The sequence below is a fragment of the Ranitomeya variabilis genome, chromosome 2 (assembly GCF_051348905.1).
Source record: "Ranitomeya variabilis isolate aRanVar5 chromosome 2, aRanVar5.hap1, whole genome shotgun sequence".
In the NCBI taxonomy this organism is placed as follows: Eukaryota; Metazoa; Chordata; class Amphibia; order Anura; family Dendrobatidae; genus Ranitomeya; species Ranitomeya variabilis.
Window position 1 is genome coordinate 360,126,108 of NC_135233.1, and position 27,533 is coordinate 360,153,640.

Below are 27,533 nucleotides of genomic sequence, written 5' to 3' on the forward strand. Positions count from 1 at the left end.
GAGATGTTGAAGTAGGGGGAGAAGGGCCAGGCACCCGCACTGTCCACATAGGTTATAGGCCCAGGATGCCACAGCAGGCTTGTAACGTTAAGAAAGCAGTGAAGCTCAGCCATTCAGGGGGTCTTTAGGACTGGAAGTATCTGTGTTGCAGCAGTTTGGAGAAGAAAGAAAGCAGTCCAGGAAGAGTACAGGGCGCAGATTGTCCAATATATGGCAGGTCATTGCATGGGCTGATGCCCTTTGTTCTGGAGCAAAACGGATGAGGGGAGACCCAAATACAGTAAGTCTGCATATGGAGGGCGCTGCGGTACTGCCAAAGGCGCTATTACCCTGTAATTTACTTGAGGACGTGGCAAGTAGTGTGGGGAAAGGTGAAGATACATGTGGTTAATGCTCTGAAATGCCTGGATGTGCTGAGAAATGAAAACAGTAAAGATGTTCAGCTTCACGTTGGAATGGACGGTGTCTCAATTCTTGCAAAATCATCTGCAGACAACCTCAAGTGGCGCAGAGGAGAACCTGATGATGCTGGACCTGAAGACACAGGCATGCTGACTAAGGAGCAACATGTTTATGTGAGGGGAGGCCAGGGTGCGATGGAGCGAGAGTCCTCAGCCATGACTACCGCTGTGCCCGACCCTCACACAGTCAGAAAGTGTACAGTTTGCCCATTGTGCCGTCTGAGACGGCACGGATTTCACTTAACTTGGATGTGATGTAGCTGGAAGTGATGCAGATGCAATCACCCCCTTTCCTGTGCTAATATCTTGACTACACAGTATATGTACAATGAAAAGGTTAAAAAGGTCTTAACCTACCAAGGATTTGGGGATATTTCATAAGAAGAAGTAGAGAATAGGTCAGGGTTGTACTGGTGGTCTCCACCCCAGCAAAGAAAATCTGTAAAGTACTGGTCACTAAATTGGTCATATGGAATTCAGTTTTTGGATTAGCATTTTCCTGTAAAAAAAAAAAGAGGAAACACATTAACATATGCATTATACTGTATATTAAACAATCAGAGACAAGGGAGCTTTTGTAGCATAATTGTAATTATGCTTTATTAATTAAGACTAAAAATGACATACAACATTATATAAGTTAAAATAGAACACTTGCACTTTTTGTTATATACTTATATGTCACCAGGGAAAGTTGGTTCTCTGTCCTTTTTCTATTTTTACTTCTTTAATGTTGTATTTCATTTTTTATTTTTATTAATAAAATTTGGCTACAAAAACTCCCTGGTCTCTGATTGCTTCATATGCTTCTAGGAGTGACAACCTCCATCGAGATTCATGTGTTTGATTTGAGAAGATAGTTGTGGATGTTGTGTATTATGTACCTAATGAATCTATTGCTACTTATGTGTATTATACTGTAGCCCAGAGGTGTCAAACTGCATTCCTCGAGGGCCGCCAACAGGTCATGTTTTCAGGATTTCCTTGTATTGCACAGGTGATAATTTAATCACCTGCACAGAATGATTCCAGCACCTTGTGGAATGCTAAGGAAATCCTGAAAACATGACCTGTTGGCGGCCCTCGAGGAATGCAGTTTGACACCTCTGCTGTAGCCTATTATTTGTCATATTAAGTCTATTATTATTAGCCTTCCATTTATCATCCTCCTACTTGCCAAGTACTGCTTCAAGTAAGGAAACATTTATAGACTTCTAAAATGTAGAAGTGTTTTCCTGCATGTGTACTATTTAAGCCATGCAGGGCTACAAAATCAAAACTATAACTAACAAATTGTCTCCAATAGGTGATAGGTGCTACATTTTCAATTGCATGTGCCACAGGGGCACCTGAGCAAAGACACCTTTTTTATCTGCTCTAGTTTTCATAAAAGAAAATATAACTTATTCTTTCAAAATGAAAAAGTGTCCTAAAAACAGTCACTGCAAAGCTCAGGTATCAATATGGATTCCCAATACACCATTTATGCTACTGACTATAGCGACTTGCTCATATTAGTTGGAAACTGCTATTTTTGTAGACAGGGCCGCCATCAGGACTGTAGGGCCCTTAATGCTGTATGGGGCCTGGTGAGCATAAGTAAAGAGGTGGGGTCCGGACCCAGTCTGGGTCCTCCCTCTTGTGCTTCTGCTCACCAGGCCCCATGGAATAATAAAGCAGTATGTGCCACTGTCGGCACGCAGCCATAGACGGTGCACATGTCTGGGCAGGGAGCATTCCTTGAAGTTCCACAGAATACCTGTGCAGTTCTAAGGGAGTCCCTCCACCTCTTCTATGATGTGCTGGTGACGGTGCATATGCAATGGCGTTATTGCGTATGCACCGGTATATGTGAGCACCACTCTCCAGTAGGTCATTAGAAGTATAGCTGCTGCACCTTCAGTGGACCATGAGAGTCAAGTATGATTTTTTTTTTTTTTTTAAAGTTAATTGGCTTAGTGAGGGAAGCATGTGATGATTAATTGAGGGAGGGAGATGAGGGTGATGGGGGATAGTGAATTGAGGAGAAGGAGCACACAATGATAAATTGAGGGTGAGGGACAGACAATTGAAGGTGGGGGTGTGGAAAGCAAATGATAATGAATTGAGGGTCGGAGATATCTAATTATAATGAATTAAGACTGGGGGATTTGGGTGAGTAAATGATGATAAAGGGGGTGGGAGAGAAAGAACATGATATAATGAATTAGTGCTGGGGGCATGCAAATATAATGTCAACTCAAACAAAAATTCAGCACACTGTAGCGCCATAGCATGTAAATGTGAAATATGAAAATTGAATTGCATTACTGCATTAGAAATATGAAAAACTGAGAAAGTTTAGCACATAAATTGGCCAATTCATGTGTACTTGGAAGCCACGATAAGGCATTTCTTGTTTCCAGGACCTAGCAATGCCTTTCCTCACTTAGAATAAAAGTCTTCATCTGTATGGGAACATAAATCCTCTGTTGGACTAAAATCTATATCTTTGTGGAGGGGTAGTGGTCCTGCGGGGATTAAAAATACCTGTGGCTAAAAGGCGGAAGGCTAATGAATACAAACTGCAAAAAACTGACCGTCACATCCAAACATAGACTAAGTGTGAACAGGTACTGAACCTAGAGTCACCAACTCATATACTCTCAAAAAGGCAGCACACTGTAGCACCATAGCATGTAAATATGAAATATGAAAATTGAATTGCATTACTTTTGATTTTAGTCTAACAGAGGAGTGGGAAAAAGTTCAGAAACTTTCCCACGCTACAGAGTTCATGTCTGGTCAGGTGGGGAGGCTGCACAGGCAGCTTTTCATTCATTTACACAGTGGTTTATAGCCTTGCTGGTTGCATTAGCACTGCTCTTGGTTGTAAACTATTTAACCCCTTGAGATGGATTGCAGCGTGAGACTTGACTGTATGGCGGACAGGTATGGGATATTGTTGTTTTTTTATTTGGGATTTTTTACAGAAGAGCAAGGGCTTCGCTTGGATTGAGAGTGTAATAAAGTCGGAAAACCTGTGTTACATACTATTGGATTAATAATGGATAGGTCTCCATTATTAACCAGGCTCATGTTACCTTACAATAACAAGGTGACATTAACCACTTAGTACCCCATATGCCACCGCTACAGGGCAATGGGAAGAGAGAGGCTAAGTGCCAGAATTGCGGCTGTTGTGAACTCTGTTTTTGGGCTCCCCCTGGTGGCTTTGTTTGTTATCCTGTGGATCTGTGGCTGGATCAGCTGCCTCGTTATGCACTAGGGAGTTTCCTATTTAGCTCTGCTTCACCTCCACTTGTTGCCGGCTGTCGATGTATTCAGTGCTATTCTGATCTCCCCTGATTATCTCCGTTTTCAGTCTCTTCTGGAGAAGCTAAGTTTCTGTTTGCTTATTTTTTGCTCATCAGTCTGCAATATGATTTCAGTGTATTATGAGTTTAGTCCAGCTTGCTAATATGTGAGTTCTTGCTGCTGGTAAGGTCTGGGGTACGGAGTTGCTTCCCCCGCACCGTTAGTTGGTGCGGGGGCTCGAGCAATCTCTGCGTGGATATTTTGCTTAGGGTTTTTTATTGACCGCACAGCTCCCTTCCTATTTTCTGCTATCTAGTGTTAGCGGGCCTCATTTGCTAAATCTATTTAATCTCTACGTTTGTGCTTTCCCCTTAACTCACCGTTAATATTTGTGGGGGGCTTTTCTATATCTTTGGGGTCATTTCTCTGAGGCAAGTAAGGACTTTACTTTCCCTCTAGGAATAGGTAGTTTCTCAGGCCGTGAAGAGACGTCTAGGATTTCCAGGTAACGTTCCACGGCTGCCTATAGTTGTTTGCGGATAGGATCAGGTTGCGGTCAATCCAGATACCACTTCCCCGAGCTGGTCATCTGTTTAGTTACTTAGCTAGTCAAACTTGTGATCCTTGCCACTAGGATCATAACAGTACAGCCAGCCCATAAAGTGTTAATTGCATGGCAGAAGCAGGAGAAGAGAAGCCTTGAGGAATTTTTTTTTTTTTTTTGCTGCCGTGTGTCTAGCTTCTCTCCTCCTCTTAATCTTGGTGTGGCTCTGAGTTCAGCTGCTGACATGGATATCCAGAGTTTGGCCTCCAGTGTAGATCATCTTGCTGCAAGGGTACAAAGTATTCAGGATTTTGTTGTTCACAGTCCTATGTCAGAGCCTAGAATACCTATTCCAGAGTTGTTTTCTGGAGATAGATCTAGGTTCCTGAATTTTAAGAACAATTGCAAATTGTTTCTTTCTTTGAAACCTCATTCCTCTGGTGATTCCGTTCAGCAAGTTAAGATTATTATTTCTTTCTTGCGCGGCGACCCTCAAGATTGGGCCTTCGCATTGGCGCCAGGGGATCCTGCATTGCTCAGTGTGGATGCGTTTTTTCTGGCCCTTGGATTGCTCTATGAGGAACCTAATCTTGAGAACCAGGCTGAAAAAGCTTTGCTGGCCCTCTCTCAGGGGCAAGATGAAGCAGAGGTGTATTGCCAGAAATTTCGGAAATGGTCGGTGCTTACTCAATGGAATGAGTGTGCCCTGGCTGCAAATTTCAGAAAGGGTCTTTCTGAAGCCATTAAGAATGTCATGGTGGGGTTCCCTACGCCTGCAGGTCTAAATGAGTCAATGACTCTGGCCATTCAGATTGATCGGCGTTTGCGGGAGCGCAAACCTGCGCACCATTTGTCGGTGTCTTCTGAACAGACACCTGAGTCTATGCAATGTGATAGAATTCTGACCAGAAGTGAACGGCAAAATTATAGATGGCAAAATGGGTTGTGCTTTTACTGTGGTGACTCAGCTCATGTTATCTCAGCATGCTCTAAGCGCACAAAAAAGATTGATAAATCTGTCACCATCGGTACTTTACAGCCCAAGTTCATTTTGTCTGTTACCCTGATTTGTTCCCTGTCATCTTACCCGGTTGTGGCTTTTGTAGATTCAGGTGCTGCCCTGAGCCTGATGGATTTGTCATTTGCCCAGCGCTGTGGTTTTGTTTTGGAGCCTTTAAAATTCCCTATTCCACTAAGGGGTATTGATGCTACACCATTGGCTATGAATAAACCTCAGTACTGGATGCAAGTGACCATGTGCATGACTCCTGTTCATCAGGAGGTGATTCGCTTTCTTGTTCTGCATAATTTGCATGATGTTGTCGTCTTGGGTCTGCCATGGTTGCAGACTCATAATCCAGTCCTGGATTGGAAAGCAATGTCTGTATCAAGTTGGGGTTGCCAGGGAATTCATGGCGACGCTCCTGTGGTGTCAATTGCTTCATCCACTCCTTCTGAAGTCCCTGCGTTTTTGTCGGACTACCAGGATGTGTTTGATGAGCCCAAACTCAGTTCTCTACCTCCTCATAGGGATTGTGATTGTGCTATAAATTTGATTCCTGGTAGTAAGTTTCCTAAGGGACGACTTTTCAATTTGTCAGTGCCGGAGCATGCTGCTATGCGGAGTTATATAAAGGAGTCTTTGGAGAAAGGACTTATTCGCCCCTCCTCCTCCCCTCTGGGTGCGGGATTCTTTTTTGTGGCTAAGAAGGATGGTTCCCTGAGACCTTGTATTGATTATCGCCTTCTAAATAAAATCACGGTCAAATTTCAGTATCCTTTGCCATTGTTATCTGATCTGTTTGCTCGTATTAGGGGGTCTAGTTGGTTCACCAAGATAGATCTTTGTGGTGCGTAGAACCTTGTGCGTATTAAGCAGGGTGATGAATGGAAAACTGCATTTAATACGCCCGAAGGCCATTTCGAGTACTTGATGATGCCTTTTGGACTTTCTAATGCTCCTTCTGTCTTTCAGTCCTTCATGCACGACATCTTCCGCGAGTATCTGGATAAATTTATGATTGTGTATCTGGATGATATTCTGTTTTTTTCTGATGATTGGGAGTCTCATGTTAAGCAGGTCAGGATGGTGTTTCAGGTCCTGCGTGCCAATGCTTTATTTGTGAAGGGCTCAAAATGTCTTTTTGGAGTCCAGAAGGTTTCTGTTTTGGGTTTCATTTTTTCCCCTTCTACTATTGAGATGGACCCAGTCAAGGTTCAGGCTATTCATGACTGGACTCAGCCTACATCTGTTAAGAGTCTTCAGAAGTTCTTGGGTTTTGCTAATTTTTACCGTCGCTTCATCGCTAATTTTTCTGGTGTTGTCAAGCCTTTGACGGATTTGACCAAGAAGGGTTCTGATGTTACTAATTGGTCTCCTGCGGCTGTGGAGGCCTTTCGGGAGCTGAAGCGCCAGTTTTCCTCGGCTCCGGTCTTATGTCAGCCAGATGTCTCTCTTCCTTTCCAGGTCGAGGTTGATGCTTCTGAGATTGGAGCGGGGGCTGTTTTGTCACAGAGAAGCTCTGATGGCTCTGTGATGAAGCCATGTGCCTTCTTTTCAAGAAAGTTTTCGCCTGCCGAGCGGAATTATGATGTCGGTAATCGGGAGTTGTTGGCTATGAAGTGGGCATTTGAGGAGTGGTGACATTGGCTCGAGGGAGCTAAGCATCGTGTGGTGGTCTTGACAGATCACAAAAATCTGATTTATCTCGAGTCGGCCAAGCGGCTGAATCCTAGACAGGCTCGTTGGTCATTGTTTTTCTCTCGTTTTGATTTTGTGGTCTCGTACCTGCCTGGTTCGAAGAATGTGAAGGCTGATGCTCTTTCTAGGAGTTTTGTGCCTGACTCTCCTGGAGATTCTGAGCCGGCTGGTATCCTCAGAGAAGGGGTGATTTTGTCTGCCATCTCCCTAGATTTGCGACGAGTGCTGCAGGAGTTTCAGGCGGATAGACCTGACCGTTGTCAACCGGAGAGACTGTTTGTCCCAGATAGATGGACCAACAGAGTTATTTCCGAGGTTCATTCTTCGGTGTTGGCAGGCCATCCTGGAATATTTGGTACCAGAGATTTGGTGGCCAGGTCCTTTTGGTGGCCTTCCTTGTCGCGGGATGTGCGTTCCTTTGTGCAGTCTTGTGGAATTTGTGCTCGGGCTAAGCCTTGCTGTTCTCGTGCCAGTGGTTTGCTGTTACCTTTGCCTGTCCCGAAGAGGCCTTGGACGCACATTTCCATGGATTTTATTTCAGATCTCCCTGTCTCTGTTTTTTCAAAATGTGGTTCGTTTGCACGGGATCCCTGAGAATATTGTTTCCGACAGAGGATCCCAGTTTGTGTCTAGATTTTGGCGGACCTTTTGTGCTAAGATGGGCATTGATTTGTCTTTTTCGTCGGCCTTCCATCCTCAGACGAATGGCCAGACCGAGCGAACTAATCAGACCTTGGAAACCTATTTAAGATGTTTTGTTTCTGCTGATCAGGACGACTGGGTGGCTTTTTTGCCATTGGCCGAATTTGCCCTTAATAATTGGGCTAGTTCTGCTACTTTGGTTTCGCCTTTTTTTTGTAATTCGGGGTTTCATCCTCGTTTTTCCTCGGGTCAGGTGGAGCCTTCTGACTGTCCTGGAGTGGATCTTGTGGTGGATAGGTTGCATCAGATTTGGGATCATGTGGTGGACAATTTGAAGCTGTCACAAGAGAAGGCTCAGCGCTTTGCCAACCGCCGTCGCTGTGTGGGTCCCCGACTTCGCGTTGGGGACTTGGTGTGGTTGTCTTCTCGCTTTGTTCCTATGAAGGTCTCCTCTCCCAAGTTCAAGCCTCGGTTTATCGGTCCTTATAAGATTTTGGAAGTCCTTAACCCTGTGTCATTTCGTTTGGACCTCCCAGCATCGTTTGCTATTCATAATGTGTTCCATCGGTCGTTGTTGCGGAGGTATGTGGTGCCTGTGGTTCCTTCGGTTGAGCCTCCTGCCCCTGTGCTGGTTGAGGGAGAATTAGAATACGTGGTGGAGAAGATCTTGGATTCTCGTATTTCTAGACGGAGGCTTCAGTATTTGGTTAAGTGGAAGGGCTATGGTCAGGAGGATAATTCCTGGGTTGTTGCCTCTGATGTTCATGCGGCTGATTTGGTTCGTGCCTTCCATATGGCTCACCCTGATCGCCCTGGGGGTTTTTGATGAGGGTTCGGTGACCCCTCCTCAAGGGGGGGGTACTGTTGTGAACTCTGTTTTTGGGCTCCCCCTGGTGGCTTTGTTTGTTATCCTGCGGATCTGTGGCTGGATCAGCTGCCTCGTTATGCACTAGGGAGTTTCCTATTTAGCTCTGCTTCACCTCCACTTGTTGCCGGCTGTCGATGTATTCAGTGCTATTCTGATCTCCCCTGATTATCTTCGTTTTCAGTCTCTTCTGGAGAAGCTGTTTCTGTTTGCTTATTTTTTGCTCATCAGTCTGCAATATGATTTCAGTGTATTATGAGTTTAGTCCAGCTTGCTAATATGTGAGTTCTTGCTGCTGGTAAGCTCTGGGGTACGGAGTTGCTTCCCCCGCACCGTTAGTTGGTGCGGGGGCTCGAGCAATCTCTGCGTGGATATTTTGCTTAGGGTTTTTTATTGACCGCACAGCTCCCTTCCTATTTTCTGCTATCTAGTGTTAGCGGGCCTCATTTGCTAAATCTATTTCATCTCTACGTTTGTGCTTTCCCCTTAACTCACCGTTAATATTTGTGGGGGGCTTTTCTATATCTTTGGGGTCATTTCTCTGAGGCAAGTAAGGACTATACTTTCCCTCTAGGAATAGGTAGTTTCTCAGGCCGTGAAGAGACGTCTAGGATTTCCAGGTAACGTTCCACGGCTGCCTATAGTTGTTTGTGGATAGGATCAGGTTGCGGTCAATCCAGATACCACTTCCCCGAGCTGGTCGTCTGTTTAGTTACTTAGCTAGTCAAACTTGCGATCCTTGCCACTAGGATCATAACATGTGGCATCTTACAGATGCGCCTTTTTTTGGGCTGGCTGGGGGCAGATGTTTTTAGCCAGGGGGCAATAACAATGGTCCCTTTCTAGGCTATTAATATCTGCCCTCAGTCACTGGCTTTCCCTCTCTGGCGAAGAAAATTGCGCAGGAGCCCACGCAATTCTTTCCCTTGAATAAATTTGTTAATTTAACACGTACATCTCCAAAATTTAACACACACATAGTACTAACATTATTAGTCAGGGACATACATAAATCTAACTGATATGCAATGGTTTACTGTATGTAAACCATGTGACATATCATTGCAACAGCCGACAGGATATTACAGAAGCTGCAATTGAATTATCGGCAATTCTGCTATCTAACTCTCTATGAAATATAAAGATATACCTATACAATGTGTAGACATTTATTTTATCTATTCTATTTTAACCTGTCAGTGTGATTTTACATTACACTGCACTGAATTGCCAACTTTTCTAAAGGACACCGGGGCGTAGTTGGAGCGCCCCCAGATGCAGGGCCGCGGGGTACTCGGTACCGGGCCTCTCTGGCTCTGTCTTGGGGTCGTCACGGTGGCTAGACCCCGTCCGTGACCCTGCTAAGGGGCGTCCAATGAAAGATGTGATGATGGTGCGTGGTGCAGGTCGCGATGAATAACGAGGACACAGGGTTGCAGTCTCTTTACTGAAGGCTTCAGGATCCGCTATCCGGAGTACTGTTAACAGGGCTGACTGAGACCGGCCGGTCCGAAGGCACATCCAGAGTTTCCTTTGCAGGTGGAAATCAGTGCCTACCTTCTAGCACCTGTGTGTTGTAGTACCTCCCTGCTGAGCACCACGGGATAGTCCTCACAACTGTTGTGTCTGTTTCTGATGTTCTTCTCTCTCACAACTCGTATCTATTGTGATGTTCTTTCTCCGTCCCCCAGATGATATGGATAGGACGCACCCGTATGACGGGTAGGCCTGGAGTTCTTCCGGGACCCTAGCATCGCCCCTCTCCCACAATTGCCCCCTATGTCTTCTTAGGTGATTTAGGTGAGACAGCCAACCTAAAATTAACTGCCCTGCCGCTGTTTGAAGTATTGCTTGGAGCCTAATACTTCCTCGGCGTTCCGGCCACCGGCTACGCGCCTCAGTAGGATGTTGCCTCGATTTTACGGCACGACTCCTACTGGCTTTATTTCCTTTTTGCTGCGATCTCGTTTCTCACTTCTCCACAATAAACCTCGCTTCTTTTCCTTTCTTAGGATGACACCGCATTCGAGTGCAGGCGCGGCTCCGTAACGTTCTGTTCTGTTCGCTAGGCCACTGTCAGGATCCCGCCCCCGACAGAGACCCCCCTGAATCTTCCCCTGCAACACCCCCTGCCACAGGATGTTGCCTGGTTCCAACCCAGTCAGCTTCTGACTAACTTCCTATCCAGCCCCCAGTTTTACCAGATTGTGAGGAGTGGCCTAATGCATAGAACCCTTTGCTCCCCCTGGTGGCCAGAATGCGAAGTGTAAAGTGTGACTGTGATACCTGGTCAGGTGAACTCCTTAAGTACCATCAGACGTACCATCACTCCCCTTAGCGGCGGAGCATCAGTACTGCAACGACCAGGGCTCTGGGGCGCTGCATATTTCTCGCAAGTCACACTGATGGTCCCTGTGGTGTGTGAGTTTTTCTCGCACTCATAGTAGTGTTGAGCATTCCGATACTGCAAATATCGGGTATAGGCCGATATTCGCTGTATCGGAATTCCAATACCGAGTTCCGATATTTTTGTGATATCGGAAATCGGAATCGGAAGTTCCCAGTGTATGGTTCCCAGGGTCTGGAGGAGAGGAGACTCTCCTTCAGGCCCTGGGATCCATATTTATGTAAAAAATAAAGAATAAAAATAAAAAATATGGATATACTCACCCCTCCGACCGACCCTGGACCTAGCGGTGCAAACGGCAGCCTCCGTTCCTAAGAATGCAGTGAGTTTACAGGACCTGCGATGACGTCGCGGTCCTGTGATTGGTCGCGTGACCGCTCATGTGACCGCTCACGTGACTGCGACGTCATTGAAGGTCCTTCACTCTCTGCATTCTTAGGAACAGAGGCTGCCGGTTGCACCGCTAGGTCCAGGGTCCGTCGGAGGGGTGAGTATATCCATATTTTTTATTTTTATTCTTTAATTTTTACATGAATATGGATCCCAGGGCCTGAAGGAGAGTTTCCTCTCCTTCAGACCCTGGGAACCATCCAGGATACCTTCCGATATTTGTGTCCCATTGACTTGTATTGGTATCGGGTATCGGTATCGGCGATATCTGATATTTTTGGGATATCGGCCGATCCAATCCGATACCGATACTTTCAAATATCGGAAGGTATCGCTCAACACTAACCCATAGACTTTCATTGGCAAGTCTCAGCTGATATATGGTGCACATCGCAGCATGCTGCAATTTCTCTCACACGTATAATGCGGCAGAGAAAAAAAAAGGATGATGGGAGCTGCCCCATAGATTAACATTGGGCCAAGTGCTATGCGATTTTTTTCTACCATAGCACTCGTCCGTATTATATAGTGTGACTTTGGCCTTATCCAAACAGTCCTGTGCATCCCCCCACCTACTTGTTTTCTCTCTATTTGTTTTGATTGACAGCTCTGGCTATACAGAGCCAGAGGAAGGCAAAGCTAGATGGAAAACAAAGTAGATGGGACAGTGCACTGAACTGTGGACACGCCAAGGGTTCATCAAGCGTTTACAGTGTACTTGGTTTGATCAGTCATTCTGTGCTGACAGATTCCCTTTCATCAAATGTTTTAAGTTGAACTGGAACACAATAGGGGGTCTCCAGAGTCCCAGGCACCGGTCACCTCACCATGGGTAAGAAATCTTGCATCTGAGATATATCATATGGCTCCTTTACTTATTTTCACATGGTGGACACTTGTCCATATGGGAACCAGCACTATTAATACGGATGCTTATCTTTACATGTTCACACCATGGTGATTTACATAATTGTGTGCCTGTGACGAGGATGTTCTTGTACTAGGGTCTCCTTTTCTATTTATACGTATTTTTTTGTATATTATTGGTTTTTATATTCTTCTATAATAAAATATTGATTTTATGACAAAATTCGTATAGAACTCCTTTTTCTTTCTAATCAATGGAACACAATGTAATAGTGGCAGCTGAAAATAAAATGTGTTTTTTGGGGGGTTAGCAATAAAGTACTGGACACCTAATGAGTTAAAAAAATTAAGTCTAAATTGCTTTCAGAAAGTTTTCACTGAGGACGTTAACTTTTTCCCCTGTATGACACTGACCAATCATAAGCAAACAATTACACTCAGGGGAAAGAACATGCCCCCCATCAAAGATTAGAGCAGGTTACATAATGTGTGAGGTGTATCACGAACAGCCCTAATCTCCAGGTCTAACCTAGTGCATGATAGATAGTGATGGGACTAACACCTTTTAGATAAGTCAACACCTACAAATATGATACACAACCAAAAAATCTTCAAAAAAGTATATAGTTTTTTATTACACAATGATCACAACATTAAAATAAGCTCCCTCGTCAAAGCTAAGGCGAAACACGCGTCGGGCCGTGCGGGTCTACCATCGGGGTATGTACAACTATGGCAATGCAGTACCGCAGGATAATCATGTCTGATGCACTGACACGGCGTGCATCGTAGTGACTAGGCTATTTTGTATTTGATATCCCCCATTTTTATATTACTTACTTACCATTCTGTTTATTTATCTTTTTGCGGTAATCTATTATTTATGCACAGCGCTCACTTTATCCTAAGTATTTATTTGATATATGTATTTTAAATGATGAAACTGGAGATGTGAGTATTTAGAGCATATCAGCCTTTTCTATATATTTTATTATTGTCTGGTCTTTTGTGCATAGTAAAATAACAGAGGTACTGATTATTTCTTAACTGATTACATTTATTGTCAACTTGATGTATGTTTTTTGCCCATACCCTTATATGGTACCTTGCACTCTATTGCCACCTGGTGGTCTGTTCCCTTATTTTAATGTTGTGATCATTGTGTAACAATAAACTATATACTTTTTTGAAGATTTTTTGGTTGTGTATCATATTTGTAGGTGTTGAGTATTCTGATAGATACACGAATGTATACATATTTATCTGGTTTATTAACCTTTCAGATAAGGTGTCGGTAGTCAGTGTGGAGGAAGGGCAACACAGCTGACTTCAGCTGTGTCAGATTACAAACTCTATCCCTCTCCTCCACTCATTGCACGGTCACCTGGTGCTGTGCTCCCACTCCCTCCACACGGCCTGTCCAGAGATGAGAACTCAACTTGTTATTTCTCAGCAATGAGAGCAGGGGAATTACAAGGCCGGCTACTTCTGTGTGAAACAAAATGACAGACAACCTGATGGCAGTGCTGTGAGAGAAGGGGAGCGGATAGAAGAGTCACTAATGTGACACAGCAAACCTCAGCTGTGCTGCCTTTCCCCCTACACTAACTGCTGGGACCTTATCTGAAATGTGTTGGTCATCTGCGTTCTACTTCCAGCACTTTTTAATCATGCAGGAGCTTAGTGTGCGAGATATAACAATACAGTTCAGATCTCCTGGTCTGAGAATCCTGCTATGAGCTTCTGTGGGGAGGGTTTTTAATTCTCTTGAGTGTTGCTGCCTGCTTATGATTGGGCAACACTAGGGTTGAGCGAAACAGATCGGACAAATTAAAAAATCGCCGACTTTCGGCGAAGTCGGGTTTCATGAAACCCGATCCTAGTGTGGGATCGGCCATGCGGTCAGCGATCATCGCGCCAAAGTCGCGTTTCGTATGACGCGTTAAGCTTCATTTCTCAGCCAATGAAGGAGGACGCAGAGTGTGGGCAGCGTGATGACATAGGTCTCGGTCCCCATCATCTTAGAGAAGGGCATGACAGTGATTTGCTTGCTTTCTGTGGCGTCACAGGGGCTATAAAGGGGCGTGCACGCCGACCGCCATCTTACTTCTGCCGATCGTAGCATAGGGAGAGATTGCTGCAGCTTCATCAGAAGAAGGGATATAGTTAGGGAGGGAAGATTAACCCCCAAACTGCTTGTGCTGTAGCGATTTCCACTGTCCAACACCACCTTTTTTTGCAGGGACAGTGGAGGCTATATTTTTGTGCATTAGCTCTGTAGCTTATTAGGCTGCCTTATAAGGCTCCCTGATAGCTGCACTGCTGTTTGCACGCTGCTGTGCAAACCAACTGCTTTTTTAAAAGCAAAAATCCTGTTGCTCCTTTCTGCACAGTTATCTTGTTTATTTGTCCACACCTTTGTGTGCAGCAGTCCTTTTTATTACTGCCATACTTGTCCTGAGATCATTGTAGGGAGTTTGAAATTGTACTACAGGCCTTGCATTTTTTCATATATTTTCCAGCCACTTGCTGCCACTCACATCGCGTTCTTTTATACACTGGGCCTGAGTTTTGGTTCAGTCTCCCCCCCCCAAAAAAAAAAGGGAGATTCAAATTCTCACAAAGTGGATATATTTCAGTCCTGTTAGTTTGTCGTATATCAGCCAGCCACTTGCTGCCACTCACATTGCGTTGTTTTATACACTGGGCCTGAGTTTTGGTTCAATCTCCAAAAAAAAAAGGGAGATTTAAATTCTCAACAAGTTTATATACACCTTCTTCCTTGTTTTACAGTACCATATAACTGTTGTTATTTTGGTTAGATTTTCCAAAAAATTAGGAAGTCTAGTGGAAGAGCCCGGGGGCGTAGGTTGCCAGCTGGTACTGATGGTGGTGGTGCATCTGGTGGTAGTGGCAAAAGCACAATAGCACATAAGGCTGGAGGTGTTGAGCCAGCGTCATCATCTGGCTACACAAGGCCTCGAAGGCTCCCTTATCTGGGAGTAGGAAAACAGCTTTTAAAGCCGGAGCAGCAGGAAAAAGTTTTGGCTTTCCTTGCTGACTCAGCCTCTAGCTCTTTCGCCTCCTCTTCAGAAAGTTCAAAATATAACAGCAGCGAGTCGTCAGTGGATGGTCCCGGTCAGGAACAAGACATTTCCTTGTGTCCTTCACCCAAACCAAAAGTGAAGGATGCGTCAGTCGACACTACAGGTTACTCCATGGAGCTCTTTACACATACCGTGCCTGGGTTAGAAAGGGAAATTGTTAACTGCCCATTACAAGATGAATCGGACATGGAGTGCACTGATGCACAGCCACAGCTAGATTATTATGCTGTTCCATTGACTCAGATCACTACATTGCCCTCGCAGTGTACTGAGCCAGAATCTGACCCTGATGAGACTATGGTGCCCCGTCCCGAACGCTATAGCACCTTACACAGTGACACAGAGGAAGGTGCACATGACATTGAAGAGGAGGTGATAGATGACCCAGTTGTTGACCCAGATTAGCAGCCATTGGGGGAAGAGGGTGCCGCTGCCAGTAGCTCAGAAGCGGAGGGGGATGATCCGCAGCAGCCATCTACATCGCAACAGCTGTCATCTGGCAGGCCCGTATCAGGCCAAAAACATTTGTCAAAAACAAAAATGGTTTTAGGACAGCGTGGCCATCCGCTGAAAGTAGCACAGCGTGCAATGCCTGAAAAGGTATTCCATAGTAGGAAGAGTGTAGTGTGGCAATTTTTTAACCAAGATCCGTATGTTCAGTGCAAAGTTATCTGTAAGAAATGCTCAAAGACCTTTAGCAGAGGGAAGAATCTTCAAAATTTAAATACAACATGCATGCGTAGACATTTAACCAGCATGCACTTGCAAGCCTGGACTAACTACCAAACGTCCCCTACCGTTGGTGCACCTGCTCAGAATGAAGGTAGTCAGCAACGCTACATTGCTTCCCTCACTGTAAGTCCACCAGTTAGGACACCACCTGCAGCAAATGTGGAGGTATCGTCGCAAGGCCAAAGCGGTCAGGGAATCACAAGGTTCTTGGTAGGAAACACTGTATGTAGGCCAACATCAAGAATACCATCACCAACCCTCTCTCAATCTGCCATGTCCACCCCCCACCGCTAGTTCCACCATATGCAGCTATCGAGTCCAGCTCACCCTACAAGAGACTCTCGTTAGGAAAAGAAAGTACTCATCCTCTCATCCGCGTACACAGGGTTTGAACGCCCACATTGCTAGACTAATCTCGTTAGAGATGATGCCCTACCGGTTGGTTGAAAGCGAAGCTTTCAAAGACCTGATGGCCTACGCAGTACCACGCTATGACCTACCCGGTCGGCACTTCTTTGCCAGAAAAGCCATCCCAGCCCTCCAACAGCATGTCAAAGACCGCATTGTCCATGCACTGAGGCAATCAGTCAGTGGAAAGGTGCACCTCACAACAGATGCATGGACCAGTAGGCATGGCCAGGGACATTACGTGTCCATCACGGCACACTGGGTTAATGTGGTGGATGCAGGGTCCACAGGGGACAGCCATAGTGGGACAGTTCTGCCTAGCCCACGGTCTAGGAAACAATTGGCTGTAGGCGTTCGCCACCCCTCCTCCTCCTACAGAAGCGAAAGCTCGTCCACAGAGCGCAGTAGCACGACCACTCCATCCGCAGCTGCCAGTGTTGCACACGAGGCGTCCCATTATGGAACTGCTAGTGGTAAGCGTCAGCAGGCTGTGTTACAAATGAAGTGTTTGGGCGACAACAGACACACCGCGGAAGTACTGGCCGAGTACTTGCAGCAACAAACGCAGTCATGGTATGCAGTGTACGTCTTGTGGCAGGCAAGGTAGTCAGTGATAATGGAAGGAATTTTATGGCTGCCATAGCCCTTTCAGAACTGAAACACATACCTTGCCTGGCTCACACCTTGAACCTGGTGGTGCAGTGCCTCCTCAAAAATTATCCGGAGTTACCAGCCCTGCTCCTGAAGGTGCGAAGACTTTGATCGCACATCCGCCAGTCGCCCGTACACTCCAGCCGTATGCAGAACCATCAGCGATCGTTGAATATTCCCCAGCACCGCCTAATAATCGACGTTGCAACAAGGTGGAACTCCACACTGCACATGGTTCAGACGCTGTGCGAACAGAGGCGTGCTGTAATTAATTTGTTGGAGGATACACATACACTGGCAGGCACTTGGATGGCAGACATGCAGTTGTCTGGTGTGCAGTGGTTGAAGCTAGGGTTGAGCGACTTTCATTTTTTTAAGATCGAGTAGGGTTTTGGGAAACCCGATTTTGTCCAGAGTCGAGTCGAGTGCAGTCGGCCGATTATCGCTAAAAGTCGGGGATCGACCGAAACACGAAACCCAATGCAAGTCAATGGGGAAGCATAGTCGGCAGTGAGTGGAGGCCAGGAAAACACCTACAGTGCCCATTTTAATGCCAAAAACATCCATTCTTGTTTCTGAAGCTTGCCAATCTTAATTAACTGTATAATAATAGTTGGGCATAGGGAATTGGGGGAAAGTTGTGGGGGGAGTAGGGCTGGCTCAAGTTTTTCGTGGGCCCAGGAAATGCGGACTACGTCACGGCGGTGTTGCAGGGAAAGGTAAGTATTTAAAAGTTGCAAGTGCTGTGATCCTGAGCAAGCAGGGGGGGCCCACTCGTTCGCATTGCCACTGGCACAGGGCCCCTCAAAGTACGGCGGTGTGTTTGCATGGCGGGGGCGCCTCCCACCAGCAGCGACACTTTTGCATACTCTGAGGGGCCCTGTGCCAGTGACGTCGCCAACGAGTATGCCCCCCCACCTGATGAAGGAACCTGCACTTTCATCTGCACCTTCCTCTTTGTCCCTGTGTAAGGTGGTATAACATGCGGGAAGGGGAACCTTACTTTCAGCAGGGACAGATTCTGGCTGTGTAGAGTACAAGGGGAATGTAGTGGTCTAGGTCAATGTACCAGCAGACTCATTTAGCAGTGGCTGGGCAATGGGCAGGATGAGGAGGAAACAGATATAGGGCCAAAGAATAAAGTAGGCTACATGCAGTTCAAAATTGGTAACAGGACTAAACAGGCGGCATTGCTTTGTTCAGTGGAGTAGCAAACCCAAGAGCAGCAGACACTGTTTCAAGGGCCTAACCACACTAGTAGGCCAAATGCAGTTTAATATCTGATAGTATAGGGCGAAAGCCAGAATGTGGAAGCTCAGCTTTGTTCAGTTGAGGACAACACCAGGGAGGGGCAGACACCTTTAGTAGGCCGGAAAAGCCTATTGCATTTTTTAAAATGGTAATTTGGAGCAGAAGGTTGAAGCTCAGCTTTATTTAGTTGAGGGCAACACCAGGGAGGGGCAGAAGCCGTTAGTAGGCCCTAACCACCATTTTTTTTTTTTTTTAAACCACTTAATGAGAGCCGGAAGGTTGAAGCTCAGCTTTATTTAGTTGAGGACAACACCAGGGAGGGGCAGAAGCCGTTAGTAGGCCCTAACCACCATTTTTTTTTTAAAACCACATAATGAGAGCCGGAAGGTTGAAGCTCAGCTTTATTTAGTTGAGGACAACACCAGGGAGGGGCAGAAGCCGTTAGTAGGCCCTAACCACCATTTTTTTTTTAAAACCACTTAATGAGAGCCGGAAGGTTGAAGCTCAGCTTTATTTAGTTGAGGACAACACCAGGGAGGGGCAGAAGCCGTTAGTAGGCCCTAACCACCATTTTTTTTTTTTTTAAAACCACTTAATGAGAGCCGGAAGGTTGAAGCTCAGCTTTATTTAGTTGAGGACAACACCAGGGAGGGGCAGAAGCCGTTAGTAGGCCCTAACCACCATTTTTTTTTTAAAACCACTTAATGAGAGCCGGAAGGTTGAAGCTCAGCTTTATTTAGTTGAGGACAACACCAGGGAGGGGCAGAAGCCGTTAGTAGGCCCTAACCACCATTTTTTTTTTAAAACCACTTAATGAGAGCCGGAAGGTTGAAGCTCAGCTTTATTTAGTTGAGGACAACACCAGGGAGGGGCAGAAGCCGTTAGTAGGCCCTAACCACCATTTTTTTTTTAAAACCACTTAATGAGAGCCGGAAGGTTGAAGCTCAGCTTTATTTAGTTGAGGACAACACCAGGGAGGGGCAGAAGCCGTTAGTAGGCCCTAACCACCATTTTTTTTTTAAAACCACTTAATGAGAGCCGGAAGGTTGAAGCTCAGCTTTATTTAGTTGAGGACAACACCAGGGAGGGGCAGAAGCCGTTAGTAGGCCCTAACCACCATTTTTTTTTTTAAAACCACATAATGAGAGCCGGAAGGTTGAAGCTCAGCTTTATTTAGTTGAGGACAACACCAGGGAGGGGCAGAAGCCGTTAGTAGGCCCTAACCACCATTTTTTTTTTTTAAACCACATAATGAGAGCCGGAAGGTTGAAGCTCAGCTTTATTTAGTTGAGGACAACACCAGGGAGGGGCAGAAGCCGTTAGTAGGCCCTAACCACCATTTTTTTTTTTAAAACCACATAATGAGAGCCGGAAGGTTGAAGCTCAGCTTTATTTAGTTGAGGGCAACACCAGGGAGGGGCAGAAGCCGTTAGTAGGCCCTAACCAAAGTTGAAGGCCAAATGCAGTTTAATTTCTGATACTATAGGCCGAAAGCCAGAAGGTGGAAGTTCCGATTTAGACAGTGGAGGACAATTTGAATTAGGGACTGCAGACAGACTTAGTAGGCTGTCCCCTGTGGACCATGCATCCACCACATTAACCCATTGCGCCGTAATGGACACGTAATCTTCCGTGGCCATGCCTACAGGTCCATGCGTCTGTTGTCAGGTGCACCTTTGTACTCACAGATTGCCAGAGTGCATGGACAATGCGGTCTTCTACATGCTGGTGGAGGGTTGGGATGGCTTTTCTCGCAAAAGAAGTGTCGACTGGTTAGCTTGTAGCGTGGTACAGCGTAGTCCATCATGGCCTTATTAATAGTAAATAAAATATATAACTAGGCTCTATGAACTTTTAAATAGGTTCCAGGGGTACACGGGCAGCATTGGTGTGGTCAGTGGAGGAGTATTGCAAGTAGGGGCTGCAGACAGGCTATCAAAGGCCTAAAATAACAAACAGTAGGCAGTCATGGCAGTTTTACATCGGTTACATGGATACACAGGCAGGCACTCCAGGCAGCATTGTGCTCAGTGGAGGAGTATTGCAAGTAGGGGCCGCAGACAGGCTATCAAAGGCCTAAAATAACAAACAGTAGGCAGTCATGGCAGTTTTACATCGGTTACATGGATACACAGGCAGGCACTCCAGGCAGCATTGTGGTCAGTGGAGGAGTATTGCAAGTAGGGGCCGCAGACAGGCTATCAAAGGCCTAAAATAACAAACAGTAGGCAGTCATGGCAGTTTTACATCGGTTACATGGATACACAGGCAGCTAGGTGGTGAGTGGAGGAGTATTTAAAGTAAGGACCGCAGACAGGCTATCAAAGGCCTAACATAACAAACAATAGGCTCATGGCAGTTTTACAGCGGTTACATGGATACACGGGCAGGCAGCTTGGTGGTGAGTGGAGGAGTATTTAAAGTATGGACCGCAGACAGGCTTCGAAGGCCTAACACAATAAAATGGGCTGGCTGTAGGCACTTTAAAATTGGTTCCAGGGGTACACGGGCAGCAGTGGTCTGGTCAGTGGAGGCCTAGTGGAAGTATGGACCGCAGACAGGCTTCGAAGGCCTAACACAATAAAATGGGCTGGCTGTAGGCACTTTAAAATTGGTTCCAGGGGTACACGGGCAGCAGTGGTCTGGTCAGTGGAGGCCTAGTGGAAGTATGGACCGCAGACAGGCTTCGAAGGCCTAACACAATAAAATGGGCTGGCTGTAGGCACTTTAAAATTGGTTCCAGGGGTACACGGGCAGCAGTGGTCTGGTCAGTGGAGGACTAGTGGAAGTATGGACCGCAGACAGGCTTCGAAGGCCTAACACAATAAAATGGGCTGGCTGTAGGCACTTTAAAATTGGTTCCAGGGGTACACGGGCAGCAGTGGTCTGGTCAGTGGAGGCCTAGTGGAAGTATGGACCGCAGACAGGCTTCGAAGGCCTAACACAATAAAATGGGCTGACTGTAGGCACTTTAAAATTGGTTCCAGGGGTACACGGGCAGCAGTGGTCTGGTCAGTGGAGGACTAGTGGAAGTATGGACCGCAGACAGGCTTCGAAGGCCTAACACAATAAAATGGGCTGGCTGTAGGCACTTTAAAATTGGTTCCAGGGGTACACGGGCAGCAGTGGTCTGGTCAGTGGAGGCCTAGTGGAAGGAGGGACCGCAGACAGGCTTCGAAGGCCTAACACAATAAAATGGGCTGGCTGTAGGCACTTTAAAATTGGTTCCAGGGGTACACGGGCAGCAGTGGTCTGGTCAGTGGAGGACTAGTGGAAGGAGGGAGCGCAGAAAGGCTTCAAAGGCCTAAAATAACAAACAATAGGCTCATGGCAGTTTTACAGCGGTTACATGGATACACGGGCAGGCAGCTTGGTGGTCAGTGGAGGAGTAGGGACCGCAGACAGGCTATCAAAGGCCTAAAATAACAAACAATAGGCTCATGGCAGTTTTACAGCGGTTACATGGATACACGGGCAGGCAGCTTGGTGCTGAGTGGAGGAGTAGTGCAAGGAGTGTCTGTCCCAGTACTCCCAAAATATAAATAGATGTTAATGTCTCGCAAAACAACCAAAACAAAAAAAAAGATGGCATACTTAGGTACAGGGGTGGGCTCATCTGCTGTGTTTCTGACATAGTAATTTGGCAGTAACTATTTAATGGTGCCAATATAGGACACAGACACAGACTACTTTAAGTTGCATCATAGATGTCTACAAATTTGTATTGTCAGTGCCAGACATTGAATGATGTCAGCGAATAGACTAAAGATTGGTGGAGCTGTGCGACATAATTTTGCACGTAGTAGAGCCCAGTTTGAGCTGGGGTAGGGGGGAACTCTCTTGAGGCCGGCGGGACCGCCCCAGGGCCACTCATGTTACAACGGTGTGTCTGACGTTGGGTGCGCACCACCACCGCCAGAGACACTACATTGTACTATGAGGGACCCAGTAGCAATGCCGTCAACCAAAAGCGAGCACACCCACCTCTTCAGACAAACAGCAGTCTCACGGGTGCTTGCGCCAAGTCGCGATACCACGGCCCCGTGTGGGGAGTTTGGCCATTTAGGGAGGTGTAAACATGTCGTATGCTGTACAATCTGCAGCAGCAAATTAGACATTAGAAAAGTAATTCACAGGCAAGAGCTTTTCATAGGAAAGCTAGGTGTCGGCCGGGCAAGGTGGGGCAAAAGATTTTGAAATCCAGTTGTGGTTCATTTTAATGAATGTTAGATCGTCAACATTTTGGGTAGCCAGACGAGTCCTTTTTTCGGTTAATATTGACCCTGCAGCACTGAATACTCTTTCTGATAGGACACTTGCTGCCGGGCAAGCAAGCTCCTGCAATGCATATTCTGCCAATTCTGGCCAGGTGTCTAATTTGGAGGCCCAGTAATCAAATGGGAATGACGGTTGAGGGAGAACATCGATAAGGGATGAAAAATAGTTAGTAACCATACTGGACAAATGTTGTCTCCTGTCACTTTCAATTGATGCAGCAGTACCTGTCCTGTCTGCGGTCATAGCAAAATCACTCCACAACCTGGTCAGAAAACCCCTCTGTCCAACGCCACTTCTGATGTGTGCACCCCTAACACTCCTAGTCTGCTGCCCCCTGGAGCTCGTGTGAGAACGATCACGTGCGCTGTGTGCTGGGAATGCCTGAAGCAAACGGTCAACAAGAGTTGATTGTTTGGTTGCTAATATTAGTTCCAAGTTCTCATGTGGCATAATATTTTGCAATTTGCCTTTATAGCGTGGATCAAGGAGGCAGGCCAACCAGTAATCGTCATCGTTCATCATTTTCGTAATGCGTGTGTCCCTTTGTAGGATACGTAAGGCATAATCCGCCATGTGGGCCAAAGTTCCACTTGTCAAATCTCCGGTTGTGATTGGTTGAGGGGCAGTTGCAGGCAAATCTACGTCACTTGTGTCCCTCAAAAAACCAGAACCCGGCCGTGACACGCAACCAATTTCCTGTGCCCCCGTGAAAGTTTCCGCATTAAAAATATACTCATCCCCATCATCCTCCTCGTCCTCCACCTCCTCTTCGCCCGCTACCTCGTCCTGTACACTGCCCTGACCAGACAATGGCTGACTGTCATCAAGGCTTCCCTCTTCCTCTGGTGCAGACGCCTGCTCCTTTATGTGCGTCAAACTTTGCATCAGCAGACGCATTAGGGGGATGCTCATGCTTATTACGGCGTTGTCTGCACTAACCAGCCGTGTGCATTCCTCAAAACACTGAAGGACTTGACACATGTCTTGTATCTTCGACCACTGCACACCTGACAACTCCATGTCTGCCATCCTACTGCCTGCCCGTGTATCCTCCCACAAATAAATAACAGCACGCCTCTGTTCGCACAGTCTCTGAAGCATGTGCAGTGTTGAGTTCCACCTTGTTGCAACGTCTATGATTAGGCGATGCTGGGGAAGGTTCAAAGACCGCTGATAGGTCTGCATACGGCTGGCGTGTACAGGCGAACGTCGGATATGTGAGCAAAGTGCACGCACTTTGAGGAGCAGGTCGGAGAACCCAGGATAAGTTTTCAATAAGCACTGCACCACCAGGTTTAAGGTGTGAGCCAGGCAAGGAATGTGTTTCAGTTGGGAAAGGGAGATGGCAGCCATGAAATTCCTTCCGTTATCACTCACTACCTTGCCTGCCTCAAGATCTACTGTGCCCAGCCACGACTGCGTTTCTTGTTGCAAGAACTCGGACAGAACTTCCGCGGTGTGTCTGTTGTCGCCCAAACACTTCATAGCCAATACAGCCTGCTGACGCTTGGCAGTAGCTGGCCCATAATGGGACAACTGGTGTGCAACAGTGTCATCTGCCGATGGAGTGGTTGGCCGACTGCGTTCTGTGGAAGAGCTGTAGCTTCTGCAGGAGGACGAGGAGGAGGAGGAGGGGGTGCGAACGCCTACAGCCAACTGTTTCCTAGACCGTGGGCTAGGCACAACTGTCCCTAAATTGATGTCGCCTGTGGACCCTGCATCCACCACATTCACCCAGTGTGCCGTGATGGACACATAACGTCCCTGGCCATGCCTACTGGTCCATGCATCTGTAGTCAGGTGCACCTTTGTACTCACAGATTGCCTGAGTGCATGGACGATGCGCTGTTTAACATGCTGGTGCAGGGCTGGGATGGCTTTTCTGGAAAAAAAGTGTCGACTGGGTAGCTCGTATCGTGGTTCAGCGTACTCCATCAGGGCTTTGAAAGCTTCGCTTTCAACTAACCGGTAGGGCATCATCTCTAACGAGATTAGTCTAGCTATGTGGGCGTTAAAACCCTGTGTACGCGGATGCGAGGATAAGTACTTCCTTTTTCTAACCAGAGTCTCATGTAGGGTGAGCTGGACTGGAGAGCTGTAGATCGTGGAACTTTCGGGTGTGCCGGTGGACATGGCAGACTGAGAGACGGTTGGAGACGGTATTGTTTCCGCCGGTGCCCTACATGCAATATTTCCTCCTACAAAACTGGTGATTCCCTGACCCTGACTGCTTTTGGCTGGCAAAGAAACCTGCACAGATACTGCCGGTGGTGCGGAAAATGGTGGCCTTACAGTGACGGAAGGGATGTTGCGTTGCTGACTAGCTTCATTGGCCGAGGGTGCTACAACCTTGAGGGACGTTTGGTAGTTAGTCCAGGCTTGAGAATGCATGGTGGTTAAGTGTCTATGCATGCAACTAGTATTTAGACTTTTCAGATTCTGACCTCTGCTTAAGCTAGTTGAACATTTTTGACAGATGACTTTGCGCTGATCAGTTGGATGTTGTTTAAAAAAATGCCAGACTGCACTCTTCCTAGACTCTGATCCCTTTTCAGGGATTGCAGACTGAGCTTTAACCGGATGGCAACGCTGTGCTCCAACAGGTTTTGGCTTTGACACGCGTTTTGGTCCAGATACGGGCCCGGCAGATGGAACCTGTTGCGATGTTGATGCCTGCTGCGGCCCCTCCTCCACCTCCGCTTCTGAACTACTGCCGCCTGCACCCTGTTCCCCCAATGGCTGCCAATCGGGGTCAATAACTGGGTCATCTATTACCTCCTCTTCGAGCTCGTGTGCAACTTCGTCTGTGTCACTGTGTCGGTCGGTGGTATAGCGTTCGTGGCGGGGCAACATAGTCTCATCAGGGTCTGATTGTGGATCTGTACCCTGAGAGGGCAATGTGGTGGTCTGAGTCAAAGGAGCAGCATAGTACTCTGGCTGTGGCTGTGCATCAGTGCACTCCATGTCAGAATATACTTGTAATGGGCATGGCCTGTTAAATGTTTCACTTTCTAAGCCAGGGACGGTATGTGTAAAGAGCTCCATGGAGTGACCCGTTGTGTCGCCTGCTGCATCCTTCTCTCTTGTTGTAGTTTTTGCTGAGGAGGACAAGGAAGCGACTTGTCCCTGACCGTGAACATCCACAAGCGACGCGCTGCTTTTACATTTACCAGTTTCGGAAGAGGAGGCAAAAGAGCTAGAGGCTGAGTCTGCAATGTAAGCCAAAACTTGCTGTTGCTGCTCCGCCTTTAAAAGCGGTTTTCCTACTCCCAGAAAAGAGAGCGTTCGAGGCCTTGTGTAGCCTGACGACGAAACTGGCTCCACAGCTCCAGACTTAGGTGGAATATTTTTATCCCCACGACCACCTGATGCTCCACTACCACTACCATCATTACCAGCTGACAATGAACGCCCACGACGACCTCTTGCACCAGACTTCCTCATTGTTTTAAAATCTTAACCAAAGTAACTTTATTTGTTGCTATCAAACAACTTACACGGTGAGCTATAACTTCAGTATGATTTCAATATCCCTTAACAGGTTGGTGAGACCACAAGGAAAATCAGGCACAATGTTACACACTCTGTTTTCTGTGGCACAAAATCACAGAGATGACACACACGCAGGACTGTCACTCAAGCACTAATGTCAATATTAATCTCCCACCTAATTTATTTATTTTTTTTTCTCAGGGAGACTTTAGAAACCAAATAATATTAAAAAAAAAAAAAAAAAAGGCTTTCTATGGCCCACAATTAGAGAGAGAGAGGTGGCACACCCAGGAGTCAAGACTGGCACACAAGCTGAAAGGGCAATATTACTCTCCCACTGTTTTTTTAGGTTTTTTTTTTTTTTTCAGGGAGAATTAGAAACCAAATAATATTAAAAAAAAAAAAAATAGGCTTTCTATGGCCCACTGAATGAAAGGGAGAGAGGTGGCACACCCAGGAGTCAAGACTGGCACACAAGCTGAAAGGGCAATATTACTCTCCCACTGTTTTTTTATGTATTTTTTGTTTTTTCAGGGAGACTTTAGAAACCCAATAATATTTAAAAAAATAAATAAATAGGCTTTCTATGGCCCACTGAATGAGAGGGAGAGAGGTGGCACACCCAGGAGTCAAGACTGGCACACAAGCTGAAAGGGCAATATTACTCTCCCACTGTTTTTTTATGTATTTTTTGTTTTTTTCAGGGAGACTTTAGAAACCCAATAATATTTAAAAAAAAAAATAAATAGGCTTTCTATGGCCCACTGAATGAGAGGGAGAGAGGTGGCACACCCAGGAGTCAAGACTGGCACACAAGCTGAAAGGGCAATATTACTCTCCCACTGTTTTTTTAGGTTTTTTTTTTTTTTTCAGGGAGAATTAGAAACCAAATAATATTAAAAAAAAAAAAAATAGGCTTTCTATGGCCCACTGAATGAAAGGGAGAGAGGTGGCACACCCAGGAGTCAAGACTGGCACACAAGCTGAAAGGGCAATATTACTCTCCCACTGTTTTTTTATGTATTTTTTGTTTTTTCAGGGAGACTTTAGAAACCCAATAATATTTAAAAAAAAAAATAAATAGGCTTTCTATGGCCCACTGAATGAGAGGGAGAGAGGTGGCACACCCAGGAGTCAAGACTGGCACACAAGCTGAAAGGGCAATATTACTCTCCCACTGTTTTTTTAGGTTTTTTTTTTTTTTCAGGGAGACTTTAGAAACCAAATAATATTAAAAAAAAAAAAAAAAAAAAAAAAATAGGCTTGCTATAGCCCACTGAATGAGAGATAGCACACACAGCAGTGGCACACAAGCCCTGACTGAGGCCAATATTTTTCTCCCACTGATTGATGTAGTGTTTTTGTGTTGAGGTAGAATTTAGAACACAAATCACGGAAAAAATAAATAGGCTTTCTATGGCCCACTGAATGAAAGGGAGA

General features: G+C 46.2%; 1 protein-coding gene across 1 annotated transcript in view; it reads right to left on the reverse strand.

Annotated features, from left to right (window-relative positions):
- LOC143805923 (cytochrome P450 2B4-like) overlaps positions 1 to 27,533 on the reverse strand; it is a 113,721-nt gene that overhangs the window by 4,033 nt on the left and 82,155 nt on the right. Inside the window, exon 7 of the mRNA XM_077285681.1 lies at positions 819 to 960. Coding sequence (XP_077141796.1) covers positions 819 to 960 — 142 coding nt within the window. The remainder of the gene's footprint in view (positions 1 to 818; positions 961 to 27,533) is intronic.